The sequence below is a fragment of the Eufriesea mexicana genome, unplaced genomic scaffold (genome assembly GCF_001483705.2).
Source record: "Eufriesea mexicana isolate 0111107269 unplaced genomic scaffold, ASM148370v2 scaffold492, whole genome shotgun sequence".
Classification (NCBI taxonomy): domain Eukaryota; kingdom Metazoa; phylum Arthropoda; class Insecta; order Hymenoptera; family Apidae; genus Eufriesea; species Eufriesea mexicana.
In genome coordinates, this window is record NW_016908641.1 from 142,323 (window position 1) to 155,929 (window position 13,607).

At 27.4% G+C, this 13,607-nt stretch overlaps 3 protein-coding genes across 3 annotated transcripts; 1 reads left to right on the top strand and 2 right to left on the bottom strand.

The window, feature by feature from the left end:
- Nucleotides 1-747: 747 nt before the first annotated feature.
- Nucleotides 748-6,615, bottom strand: mew (multiple edematous wings). Its single transcript, XM_017897378.1, is given in 18 exon segments — nt 748-987; nt 1,044-1,173; nt 1,258-1,352; nt 1,446-1,678; nt 1,766-1,995; nt 2,086-2,482; nt 2,589-2,820; nt 2,919-3,144; nt 3,223-3,491; nt 3,577-3,718; nt 3,788-3,931; nt 4,029-4,233; nt 4,353-4,561; nt 4,651-4,778; nt 4,850-4,953; nt 5,666-5,689; nt 5,964-6,091; nt 6,443-6,615. Coding segments are annotated over 18 exon segments (3,309 nt in total).
- Nucleotides 6,616-7,285: 670 nt separating this feature from the next.
- Nucleotides 7,286-8,517, top strand: l(2)k14505 (ATP synthase mitochondrial F1 complex assembly factor 2 homolog l(2)k14505). Its single transcript, XM_017897453.1, has 6 exons — nt 7,286-7,343; nt 7,489-7,682; nt 7,755-7,865; nt 7,934-8,114; nt 8,180-8,295; nt 8,378-8,517. The coding sequence occupies exons 1-6, from the start codon at nt 7,286-7,288 to the stop codon at nt 8,510-8,512; spliced, it is 795 nt and encodes a 264-aa protein (XP_017752942.1). The 3' UTR covers nt 8,513-8,517.
- A 71-nt stretch (nt 8,518-8,588) lies between these two features.
- On the bottom strand, nt 8,589-13,544 carry eys (eyes shut). Its single transcript, XM_017897454.1, has 15 exons — nt 13,375-13,544; nt 13,076-13,224; nt 12,763-12,873; nt 12,587-12,694; nt 12,417-12,497; nt 11,424-12,282; nt 10,883-11,339; nt 10,443-10,765; nt 10,153-10,363; nt 9,929-10,080; nt 9,714-9,850; nt 9,401-9,646; nt 9,128-9,328; nt 8,771-8,999; nt 8,589-8,701 (listed from the first exon to the last, which is right to left on the bottom strand). The coding sequence occupies exons 1-15, from the start codon at nt 13,542-13,544 to the stop codon at nt 8,605-8,607; spliced, it is 3,531 nt and encodes a 1,176-aa protein (XP_017752943.1). The 3' UTR covers nt 8,589-8,604.
- Between the last annotated feature and the right edge of the window lie 63 nt (nt 13,545-13,607).

The window sequence follows — 13,607 nt, forward strand, 5'->3', positions numbered from 1 at the left end:
TATATATATATATATATAATCATACCTATACAAATAATAGTTATATTGAAAAATATAACTATTAATGTAATTATCAAAAAAGTAGTACATATATTTAGAAAGAAAGAAAGAATGCACGCATAAATACAATATATGTTAATATATCACAATATCAACACCAAATATTTTGCTTTTGCATTTTGCAGCTTAGAGGAAACTCCTGTGTAACAGATTTAAAAAAGATATCTTTATTTATTTATTTACGTTCTATTTTTGCATGAATCAAAGTCTGAAAGGATAAGTGGCCGGCGACTGACGACACGTTTCATAAAATGGCATTCAGAGTAATTCAAAAACTAATAAACCAATCAATTTTAGATAAAACTCATATAATTTATAATATTTTTTATTGTTATCCTTTTGACGCTTATGATAAATGCTAAACTAATATGCCAATAATTATCGCCAAAGAAGGCCACAATTTATAAAATTTGTACATTTTCTAATACAAAATTTAAAAAATTGAATTAAAATTATCTTGCTCTTTAAGAATATCTTTTTATGCCTTAAAAAGCTTCGTTCAATATAATTTGTACTCTTTTCTTAACAAAACTTTAAAAGATCATTTACTTTTAGTGCTGCTACATAAAAATCTCCCTTTAATGTGAAATTTAATGTTTTTCCTTCTCTTATGAAAAATAACATTTTTTGTTGATTTTCATTGTAAGTACTTTAAGCATAAGTAAATAATATAACTTATATAAAAAGTTATAATATTTAACGTTTAAATAATGCTTCACTTTCTGGATTGTCATCTCTATGTTTTTCAAGATTTCCCGATAAAGTAGGATCTGGACGTCGTCTTTTAAAAAATCCAAGTTTTCGAAGAACCAAAGTAAGTAAAATAAATAATAATAAGCCTGCTACAACAGCTACTATAATTATCCATATTGGTACTGGTTCAACATCTTGATGATCAAGAAGATCCGGATACACAATTGTTTCAGCCTATATATTAAAATATGATTATAAAGTTACAGATAACGTTAATATATAATACTTACAATTGCATAATCATCTTTCAAATTTTCTTGTTGTATGACAACATTTGGCCGTATAACTATTTTTGCATTAGAACCTATCTTTACTTCATCTACTTTTGGATAGTCTTCTACAAGAGTAGAATTCCACAATCTAAATACATAAAAACGTTCATTTAAGAAATAAAAATTAGATTTATAAAAAAATACAATGATTGTATAAAATATGAGATGTTACCTTGCTTTAACTGTTATGATTGCCTCTTGTTTTCTTTGTAAATTGTATATAAAGCATGTAATATCAAAACATTTTGCAGTTCCTGCTTTACAATTCTATAATGTTTACAAAAGATTATCAATTGTTAGATATTTATTATGTTCTCAACAAAATAATTTGTTTTACTTTGTGAATATACAATAACATACCATAGAAACTACTTGATGCCTATGACCATCCTTATCAATGATAGTTCGTGTATTAACAACTTTTTCTGTATCTCGTCTAGTTCTCATTTGATTAGTATAGTTGTGAATTAATGTAGCAGGAGTAGATGTTACAGATTGAAACACATCAATATCATCATAACTACTGCTATCTTGCAATTTTAACGGATTAACTACTTGTCCTGGTGGTAATATACATTCACCATCAGCCAAGGCTACAATGTTACAACAAATGAATATAATATATATTTTAATGTAAGGGAAATAGAAAAACGTTATATTAATATAAAACAAAATTTTACCCTGTACAGTTGGTAATTCCTCTAAATATAAAAGCCATTTACCATGTGCTTTGTCATTTGCAACCTCATAAGGCCATGAAATATGAACTTCTAAACTACTTACTCTCCATGGACCTTCATTAAATACTTCATACACATGAGATACTTTAGGTCCTACTTCATTCAAATGTTTTATAGCAGATTCACCTATAACTGGACCACCATAGAAAGCCCATTGAATTTTTGCACTTCTATAATTTTAATAATTTATACATGATTAACAATTTTATTGTTTTACTCTGTACATTTTTTTCATACTATAAATTAAAAATATATGTTACCCTTTAATTGATAATTCTGCTCGTTTTAATACGGTCGCTTGTAATATTATAGGTTCTTTTTCTCTTATTTCTTTTGAAGTAGAATTGGCAAATATCATAAATTCCAATTGTGATTTGTTATCTTCTAATTCTTTGGGATCGAATCTTACCTGTATATTTACTAATTTGTCTTTTTTGAAAGGGTTTCCAATAGAACAACCTACTATAGTTGCATTATATAAATTACAGATTACAGAATCATTGCTTTTACTAGCAATATAATTTAAACTTTGGGAATGAACAATGAATAATTGAGCTTCATATGCAGATTCTCCAATATTAGACACATTTACATCCACTACAACTTCTTCTCTTTCACCCAGGAGAAGTTCGTAAAAATTTGGTTTTACAGAAGAAGCTACCAATTAAATACGTGATTAATTTTTATTAATTTTTTTTTTATAATACTTCAACAAATTTTATATTTATAATGTTATATTATCTTTATTTAGTTAAAAATATACCTGATAAATTTAATCGAGCCTTTACTTGTAGATCACTTTCACAAATGTCATTATTGCCACAATCCTTTTGAAAAGTTGCTTCAAATACACGAGCAGCTTCCTGTTGATTTAGTATAGGATAATTTTTTATATCAGGTAAAGGTTCTCCTTCAATTGGCATAATTGGTTCTTCTTGTACTAATGAATAATTTAGGCGAAATTTAATAGGCGATTGAATATCACGTGTATTTTCCTAATAATAAAAATCACATACAATTATAAATTATTAATGTTAGTTTGTATATAATAAAAATTTTAAAAAAATACTGTGTGTAGTATATAAAATATTACCTTCAAATAAATGATTTCTTTTTGACAGTGTTCCAATTTTGTTGTATCTAAATTAACAGTACGATTTACATAATGTAAACGAGAATATCCAGCTCCAAACCAAATTCTAGAGAATTTTTTGACTCCAGTATAAGTTTCAGCTTCGATATAATAATTTAATTTTAGATTTTGCATATCTTCTTCTTTTACTAAAGATTCTGTTTTGCAACAGGCTTCAAATGAGAAACTGTAACAAATTAAATACAATTTTATAAAGAAAATATTTACGAAAATAATTTTATTCTTAACATTAAGCTATACATACCACGTATGATTTGAATCTGAATCTTCTAGGCATCCAACTTTATTAGGATCTATAGGTTCTATTTTTTCTTGAAATGTACCATCTTTTTTTAAATATCGTATATAAGTGGTAATATCAATAATTTTTTTTGAGCGAAGAAGTGCTACAGCATCATTTTCATAGGCTCCTACCAATAAATCAGAATATCCATTTTGGTCCATATCAATTCCACCACTCAATGAGTATCCAAATGTTTGTAATGGTTCTGGCATATCTTCTGCATGTATTACCTATATTTAAATATTTTAATTTAAAGATTAATAGATTATAACATTATAAAAATCACTTTTACAATATAATATAATGTCACAAGACCTGTGATGGTATTGTGATTATCCCACTTTTTGAACCAAGATATATATATACTGTTCCCTTTTTTTCATATGGTGCTCCAATAGCAATGTCTTCATACCCATCTTTATTTAAATCTCCTAAATTTGTTAAAGCAAATCCAAATCTAGAATTGTAAATTATATTAATTTATTTTTGCAATCACTTATATGTAAATTTAAATAGAAAATCAAACCTTGATTCTTCACGTCCAACAAGTTTAATAGGTTTACTCTTTTCATGTTCCATATATGCTTTTTGTAATGTACTATAGACATATACTGCACCCCCCTCTGCCTTATTAAAGTAAAAGGGTGCAGCTATAATAAGATCAGTAATTCTAAAAATAAGAGAGTGAAAATGAGATAATTATAAATGTAAACCATATGTATGCTTATTATATGCTTCAAAATTATATAAAATTATAAAAATATTACTTGTCTCCATTGATATCTGCAGAAGTAATTTCATATCCAAAACTTGAAGCAAATTGTTCACCATCCAAAATAAAAGCAATATCCATATCTGGTTTAAAATCGCGCCTTGTAAGTAGAATAACTTGGCCAGTACCATTTGATCGTGGAGCTCCAGCAGCATAAGCTAATCCAGTACCAAAAAAATTACCCACAGTAACAGACATACCTGTGAATTAATTTTTCCATTTTGTTACTTTATCAATATTTTTATGAATTAAATATACTGTTATTAGATACATTATATGCATACATGATAAACATATCGTCTCTATATGAAATATATACCTAAATAGCTATATTTACTGACAGGAGAGGAATCTTGCATTGGAGCATTATATATTGTATTATCTCTAGTTAAAAATTCATCTGAAACAGTAAAAAGATATAAAGTTCCTCTCCAAGTGTGTGGACCAGGAGTGCCAATAACGACACGATCGTCAACAGTAAGTACACCACTAGTTCCTGCTTGACAATATCCAAATTGTTCATGTGCTCTAAAATAGAAATGTAAATTTTTATTAGTTTATTATGTACACTGATAATAAAAAATTTATAGTAAAAATAATTTAAATAAATGAATTACTTATTTGTAGGTTTCCCAGAGCAAGGTTTCTTTAAATCTTGATATTTCAGGTCTTGTGTTAATATGTAACACTGTCCTTGACCCCATTGCGAATCTGCAGTTTTGACAATATGTCTGTGAGCACAAACCTAAAAATTTATTACATTGAATTATATTTGATATAGTAATATAAATAAATAAAGTGTAATAAAATTCATACCATTACTTTACCACCAATACCTTGACTGCGCACTGTAACTCCTAACCATTGGTTATCTTTAATTTCATCATTACCTGGTGGCACTAAATCATCAGTTTCAAGATCTAAAATTTAGAAAACACTTTATTAAACAGTTAATAATAATAATGATAATAAATAAATTATCAAACAATATAAATTTTATTGTTACAATATAGATGTTTCTAATCAATGATTTTAAATAGTATAAATTTATTATTTACTTGTGTTTTCAAATTACCTGATAATTTTTCTTTTATTTTGAATCATAATAAAACATTGTGTAACTTTGAAAGGAGAAAAGAAGAAAATAGAGTAAATATTTGCATGTGTTGTAAAATAAAAATATTCTACCTAATTCTTTTAAAAGGTAAGATTAAATTAAAAGTTAAATAATATGAAATAAATATGAAATTTCATGCTATAGCAAATAAAAAATAGGTAACAGAAAAATGATTAAAAAGCAATAGCAAGTAAGTATATTATTCATAATATAAATGAGAAGGCAAGTTACATATAAATTACTTATTTCTGATATACAGATGTGTAGAAATATTTTATAGTTAGTAATATGGTTATAAATTTGAAAAAATAACTGTTAATAGTGCATTTGATAAAAAATATTTTTCAATTATAAATTAGAAATAATGCAATAAAATAAATTTTACTTTATAATTTAAAATATCATGCTAACATAAAGATGGACATACCAATATAAATATATACAAAACCATAATAAAACATTTCCTAAAGAAACTAAAAGACTGCTCATTCAAATAACACCATTCAATGACTTACTTGTGTCATACAGACTCCCTTCTGCTGCTCGTTAACCAACACATAATTTAACAAAAAAATAATCTTATTACATATTCAACATAAAATAAAGCACAATAACTTAATGATTTTATGGGATATTAACATCAAAGATAACATGCACACTGACTACACCAAAATCATATATGAATTTAACATGACATGTATTATAATAAAAAATAGAAAAATAAAAATTTTAATATACAATTAAACTTTATAACCAATGAATAAAATGTTTATATCAATACGTATAAAAATCTTTTTTTAACTAAAAACATACTTGATCGTCCATCTGTGATCACTTGAATACAATCTGTCTTATATGTTGTCAAAGGACATTGCCATAATGCACCAGATTTATTAGTTTCTGGCTGCCTATTTTGATCTAATGGAGCTCCAATTAACATCCTATAACATATATAATTTTTTAAATTTTTAATACAATTTTTTAATTAAGTTATATAAATGAATTAAAATAATTTTGATATGAAATATATACATTATATTAAAAATAATAATTACTTAATTAAAAGAGCTTTGTATAACAAATATTTTAAATTGTATTTTTATTGTTTATATACATTTTATCTTACTGTTATATACTAATAATAAATAGATTAATAAATAGATATATAATAAATAGATAACAATTATACCAATAATATATACAACAACAATATACATCTATTATATAATGTAAATACGTATTTTTGTTATACATAAGCTTAACTTTAATTGAAATAAGTTATGAGTGTATACCAGCTTTTCGGTTTTTCCGCCCTATCATCATAAATTTCTTGATGTTCGGCTACAGAATAACCGAAATAAGAGCCATTCAATCCTTTTTTGATAACAGGTATTCTTGGTTCTAAATTAAAAGTATATACTAAGCATACGTTCAAAACGTTCAAAAGCAATCGATAACATTTCATTTTTGGTTAATTTTCTCCGTTTTTGCATATATGATATAATATATGTAAAATGTTATAAATGATTTTGAAACTTGTACAAATTCTTTTTATTTAAAACTATTTTTAATAACTTTTCCAAACTTTATTGCTGTAGCATTCATCTATACTTTTGAAACACGTAAAGGATTCACCGGATCCACCCACATAATCTACACACTCCAAGTTTCTCCCGTAGTAACAATATTTCATAATTCTATAGAGGGCGGTATTTAATGGGGAAATATTTTTAAGAATCTATATTACCTTAAATTTTAATTATTTTAAATTTTTATAAAATATCTGTATTTTTGTATATATATATATTTCAAGTTTTTCATTTATGTATACATAATTATTAAATATATAATGGAAATTAAATTACCTTTTTAAGTATATTTTTGTATCATATTCCATTATCACATTAAATGATGTTTAAAAGTGATTTTAAATAATTATGTATGAGATTTATGAAGAGACTAACAATAAGAATAATAGTTGAAGACAAATGTATACGATTCATATGTATACGATGATACATTCAATTACAAAATAACTAACAATATCAAATATTGTAGTTGTGTTTGCAGTTGTTTTTTAGACGTGTTAAGGAAATGAAATAATATTTATGACAATATTTAAATACTTAATAGAAATGTATTATATTAGACACAAGAAATTTATTACAATCTTTAATATTATAAGAAGCATGGGTAAAGACATATTTGTAAATTAGAATTTTTTTTGTAATTCTTAACCTAATTTTACATTTCAGTGTTATAAATTTTTAAAAATTATTATTCAATAATAAAACATAATAAACATAACTAATTTTTATATATATGAATTACTTTTTAGCTACCTTTAAAAGATTTTATCGGAAAACAAATATATTGTTCAGTGATGGAAAATTTGAAATAACACTTGATCAAAGAAAACTCAAAACACCACAAGGAAAGATATTTCAAGTGGATAGTAAGCCTTTAGCTTTAGCTGTAGCAACAGAATGGGATATGCAGAAGGAAATTGTTGATAGAAGTAATATGCATTTGGTAAGTTTGTCATCAAAATTAAATATAAATATAATGTAATTTAATAAACATGATTTAACATATATGTTATAGACAGCTCTATGTAATACTATAATAGATAATCCTCACAATCATACAAAACAAGATATGGTAAATTATATTGTAAATTGTTTGGAAATGGATACAATACTATTTCATTCAAATGTATGTCATATGTAATTATGTTTATATAATAATATAGGACAGTTATCAAATGGGAAATTATATTATAGGAAAATGATGAATTATATAAAATACAGACTGAAAATTGGGATCCATTAGTACAATGGTTTTGTGACAATTATGGAGTGAATATGATAAAAACTCAAAGTATAGAAATTCCTATAGTATCTCTAGAAACTAAAGAAGTATTAACAAAACAATTAATGTCTTATAATTATAGTGCAGTTTATGGTAAATAATTTTATTATTAATATGTACATGTATGATGATGTAATATCATATTGTTTTATTTGTAGGTTTTATGTATGGAGTAGATGCAATTAAATCTGTAATTCTTACTTTAGCTGCAACAGAAAGAGTGATTAGTATAAAAGAAGCAGTAAAACAGTCACTTTTGGAAGAAAATTATCAAGTATGTATAATAACCTTTATACTAAAATGTTTATAATCTACATATATTTCTCTTGTGAATGCTGTTTTAAACTTTATTATAGGTTTCTCATTGGGGATCAGTTGAATGGTTTCATAATCATAATAAACATGATTTACAAGTTCGCTTAGCTGCAGCGATCTTATTTGTACATTTGAACTCCTACCATATATCATGTCAACCAAAAAAACAATATTAAAGATATTAATTAATACACATTGAATGAACTATGTATAAAAGTTATACATATATAATATATTGAAATGAAATGAAACAGTAATAATATCTTTATTAGTTTGAAGTATGGCAAGTAGATGAATCAACAGAGGATAATGCTTCTACTGGTATGGAACAATCAGATCCCATCCATTCTTTTGTACAAATACAACTGAAATTATTACTTAATATTAATTTAATATAAATTAATAAGTTTCTATAGTAGTTTATAAAACCTCACCTATATGTAGCTCCATGATTTAAACACACTGCACCATTTTTACATAAATGACGAATGCATTCATTTCTGTGACATTCCCCGATGCCACGGCCTGTTGCAGGACTGGAATTTGTTATTGGATATATAGCTGTTTCTGTACGTAATTCAATGTCAAATATGCAACCAGAAAATCCAGTATGAAGAGGCAAATCATGGGGTAATGATTCAAAGTTTCTTGATTTATGTCCACCTAAAAAGTAATAGTCTTCCTAACATTCTATTTCTTTCTATTAAAATTATACATTATATTATATAAAAATTATTATTCCTTTACTATAAATTTTTTTGAATAAAATGATCAAATTGTAAAGTACAAACCAATATAAAGTATGGGTGATACATCAAGTCGTGTCATAGATCCAACCACTCGTCCAGTTACATTGCCTATACCATCTACTGCAAGCCATGCATCACGACCCCTTCTTCCAATTCGAATTGTGTATGCTATATAATTTTTACTTGCTGTTGCTGCCATTGTTGCAGTACTTAAAGGAACATTTGTAAATATTCTACGAACACCTAGAAAATATTATCGCAAAATTCAAAAAGACTAAGAGATCTTTAAATATCTAAAATATTGAAATATATTACCTGCTCCTAAATCCCATGTTAGCATAATATAACCACGAACATATGTTATGGAAAGATGATCCGATAGATCTCGACGTGATCCGCTTTGTCCTAAATAAGCTATTAAGGATATTTGTTCATAAGTACGTGGTATAAGTTTCAATTTTAATTCCATTGTATCTTTTATAGAATTTGAAACGCCATAAGCAACATATGACGAAAATCCAGGTACAAGTACCGAAAATGACGGTCGCATTACAATAGTATCTAAAAGTTTAAAATAAAGAGTAATTATGCATTTTATTTTCGAGGTACATATAACAACATGCCTTACCTTCTTCACATAAGAGTCCATGAGTTCCAAGTGGGCAGACACAAATAAAACCTGTACCTGGTGAATTAATACAAGTTGCGCCCAAAGCACAAGGATTTTCATCACATGTTGAATGTTCACAAAATGGACCAGTATATCTATTCAATTAAATAATACTTTGTTTTACTGTATCTACTAATAATAAATTTTTGAATATGAATTATAGATTACTTTACCCAGCTATGCATCTACAACGCACTGCGCCATTTATTTCTTCACATGCTCCGAAATTTTGACATGGATTTGATAAGCACAGAAATGATATGCAATCTTCAATTTGAAATGTTTCTATTGAATCATGGATGAAATGGCGTGGTATATCATTTATCTGAGTTAACAAAATGAAATATAATTTTTAATTTTCGAATATTTTAAAATATGTAATAGGAGAAAAATAAACCTTCAATGAGTTCATGCAACCAGTAAATCCCATAGAAACATGTGCAAAGTAGTGAGAAAATACTAATGGTATTCCACCTAAATGTAAATTAGCATGTCGAGGAAGACTTCCATGTAATGGTAAAATTTGTTCTCCACTAACTGCAGTTGTCTCATTTACTAATAAACGGGCAGAACATTTATTGGTTTCATTTTTCATAAAGTATTGAAACCTACATATATAAAATAAGCGAATAAAATGAACAAATACAGTAAATAATATATTGTTATGATTATATTATATCATTTTACCTTGTATCAATGTCTGTTTCATATCCATTATCAATAGACGAATCTATTTCACCTAGTAACATAGTTTCAAGTCCACAGGAGAATTGAAACTTTAAAGAACCATATTCTAAATATACTAATGCATATTTTTCATCGTCGAAATAAACGTGTAATATAATACCATCCTTAAAACGTGTTCTAAGTCTGACGAAAATTTGTAATGTTGCATTATTATCGTTAGACATGTTTACATCAACATGTTGTCTTGCGTAAGATTTTCCATTAAAGGCCGCTCGTATTATACTTGGACCAGTTTTACAATTTTCATGATGCGAACAATTACACTAAAAATAATTTGCGAAAAATCAATATTTCCATTATCAATATAATATTAAGTATATAATATTAATATCCATCATCAATACAAAATTAAGATAAAAATGAAGACATTTAATACTTGCATCACTATCATTGCGTGTAGGTAATATTGTGGAATTTGTACACAAAATTCCATGGCATTCAGGAATAATGGGACTTTTTAAAGTTGTTGGTAATTCATCTTTTGTTAGAAATTCTTCACGTTCGCTGTTGATAGTACTTTCATCAAATATTGGCTTTACAGATCTACTAGTTGTTGCAGGTGAAGAAATATTAGCAAAAGTAAATGTAGAACTTTTTATTTCTGTACTTGAAGATTTTGATAATTCTGTAAATGTCCATTTATCTGAGAATGAATTAGGTGTAGTATTTGGCACTCCTATTGTTGGTATAGTAGAATGTGTGCTTTTATTTTGCCAAAAGTCTGTAAAATTCGAAGAGGATGTAATGGTGGAGAATAGACTACTATTTTTTTCACTTTCTGTCGTCGTAGATTCATCTGTCGTTCTTTCGACAGCTGTAGTTACAACTGAATAATACCTAATTAACAATAAATTGACAAACAGTTATTTTAATGTTTTGCCTGATTTATACAAGAATATATAAATTAGAAGTTATCGTTACCCTGTACTTGATGTATATGCCACCGTGTTATCCGCTTCAGAAGAGGACGTATTATTAATGGGTGCAAACGTTCTAGCATTATTCTCTTGATGAATGATGTCAGTCATCGTTTCATTATAAATCGATTTTTGAGTTAAATATTCTGCTTCGGTTCTTATTGTTGAAGTCACAGAATAGGCTTCACTTGAGACACTAGGAAATGTACGAGGCTCTAAAATTGTTTCAGTTTGAGACATCTCTTTACTCGTGATAGAATACGGAGGCGAAATATCAGTAACAAACTGAATACTTCCTGTTGCGCTACTTCCAATAATGCTACTGCTAGTACTGGTACTACTACTGATACTACTAAAATAGTTGACATCGTCTTTATTTGCAGTCGAGGACGTCGTTTCAATGAAAGGATACCATTTTGTGTACGAAGGACTGAAAGAAACCGAAGATTGTAATGTAGAAGCAGTTATTGATGATGATGAGGTATCAATTTCTGGTACTGTCGATGATTTCGATGCAAATAAAGTAAAAGCAGTGGTTTTTTTATTATCATCAGCCTCTAATATTGCTTCTAAAGTCGAGGAAGTGGTTGATGGAAGATCATGGACATTGCAGAATGGTCCGCTGTAGTATGTTGGGCAAGCACAAGTGAAACTATTGATACCATCAATACAGGTGCCACCATTTTGACAATTCGCAAATTTAGATTCACAGTCGTCATATTTTAACTCGCATAAGGCACCATGATAATCTGGTACGCAATAACAAATTGGCCGTTCGTCTTCGAATAAACATATGGCGTCGTTTTTGCAAGGATTCTCTTCACATGGTACAATGGTTTTATCACAATCTTTACCTGTATATCCTAGTGAAGAATACTTAGCATTACTATTGTTTCCTTATCAGTTCTAGAGCATGAGAAGAATGCAATAAAGATTACTTTACGCTCTACAAATTTAATTTCGAAATTATTAATAGAGATAAAGAATTGTAACTTACCAAATAAACACGCACAAGTGTACGAAGCAGGAATAATAATACATTCATCAACATCTTCATCACACAATCGACCTGTCCAACCTTTATAATAAAAATAATTATTTTCCAATTTATCTAAGTGCTCGGATTAAAATGCAAATTGTATAAATTATTAAAAAAAATAGTTATACCTTCGGAACAACGACAGAAGAAAGATAATCCAGGCCCTTCTACACATTCACCTCTGTTTTTACATATCGTGTCATTACAAACTGAAGCATCGATTTCGCAATAATCCCCTTAAAAAGAGACAAACTGTAAAATAGAATAGATTAAATCTTAGCATATTATTTTTCCGCTTTTCTACCCGAATATCCATCAGGGCATTGGCAAGTGATACCATCATAATCGAGGCAAGTTCCGTTGTTTAAACAAGGTTGATTCGAACATTCGCTATATCTTTGCTCACAATTTACACCTAGAAATACACGTAATGTATTGCAAAATAATAAATATATTTCATTATTCAGTTCGATATTTGTATATGAAGATTTAATTTAAATTCTGTAACTGTATAAACAAATCGCGACACGATCAATTTAATCTCCCTCTGTGTTAACATATCGATATATTAATTTCGTACATACTATGAAAAAACAAATGAAGGAATTTTAAATTACCTACAAATCCCTCAGTACAGGTGCAATTATAAGCTGCAACAGCATCGTTACATGTTCCTCCATTGAGGCAAGGATTAGACCAACAATCATTCCAATTGATTTCACAATTGATTCCAGTGTAACCGTCGATACAGTAGCAAGAATAAGTGCTGTATTATATGCACGAGACGAATGACTAATATATTAATTCTAATTACTTATATAGAGTTGCCATTTAATCGTTATATTTTTCCTCTTTAAAATTGGATAGAAAGTGAAACAAAAGCATCTATATTGTGTTTAATGATTTATTTATATACCTGTTTGAGTCTTCTATACAAATTCCGTACATGCAGGGATCTCCGCTGCAATTTAATCCTCGTGAAATATCGATCGTTAAAAGGAAAAATGTTGTTAAAATGAGAGTCTTGTTTTTCATAAATTTTTCAATAACCATTCTTATGCAACTCATTCTAAATAAATATATCATAAACAGTTCGTATACGTTTGCTGTAGAACATTACAAAATTTGATGTAATAAGTATATTTGTTA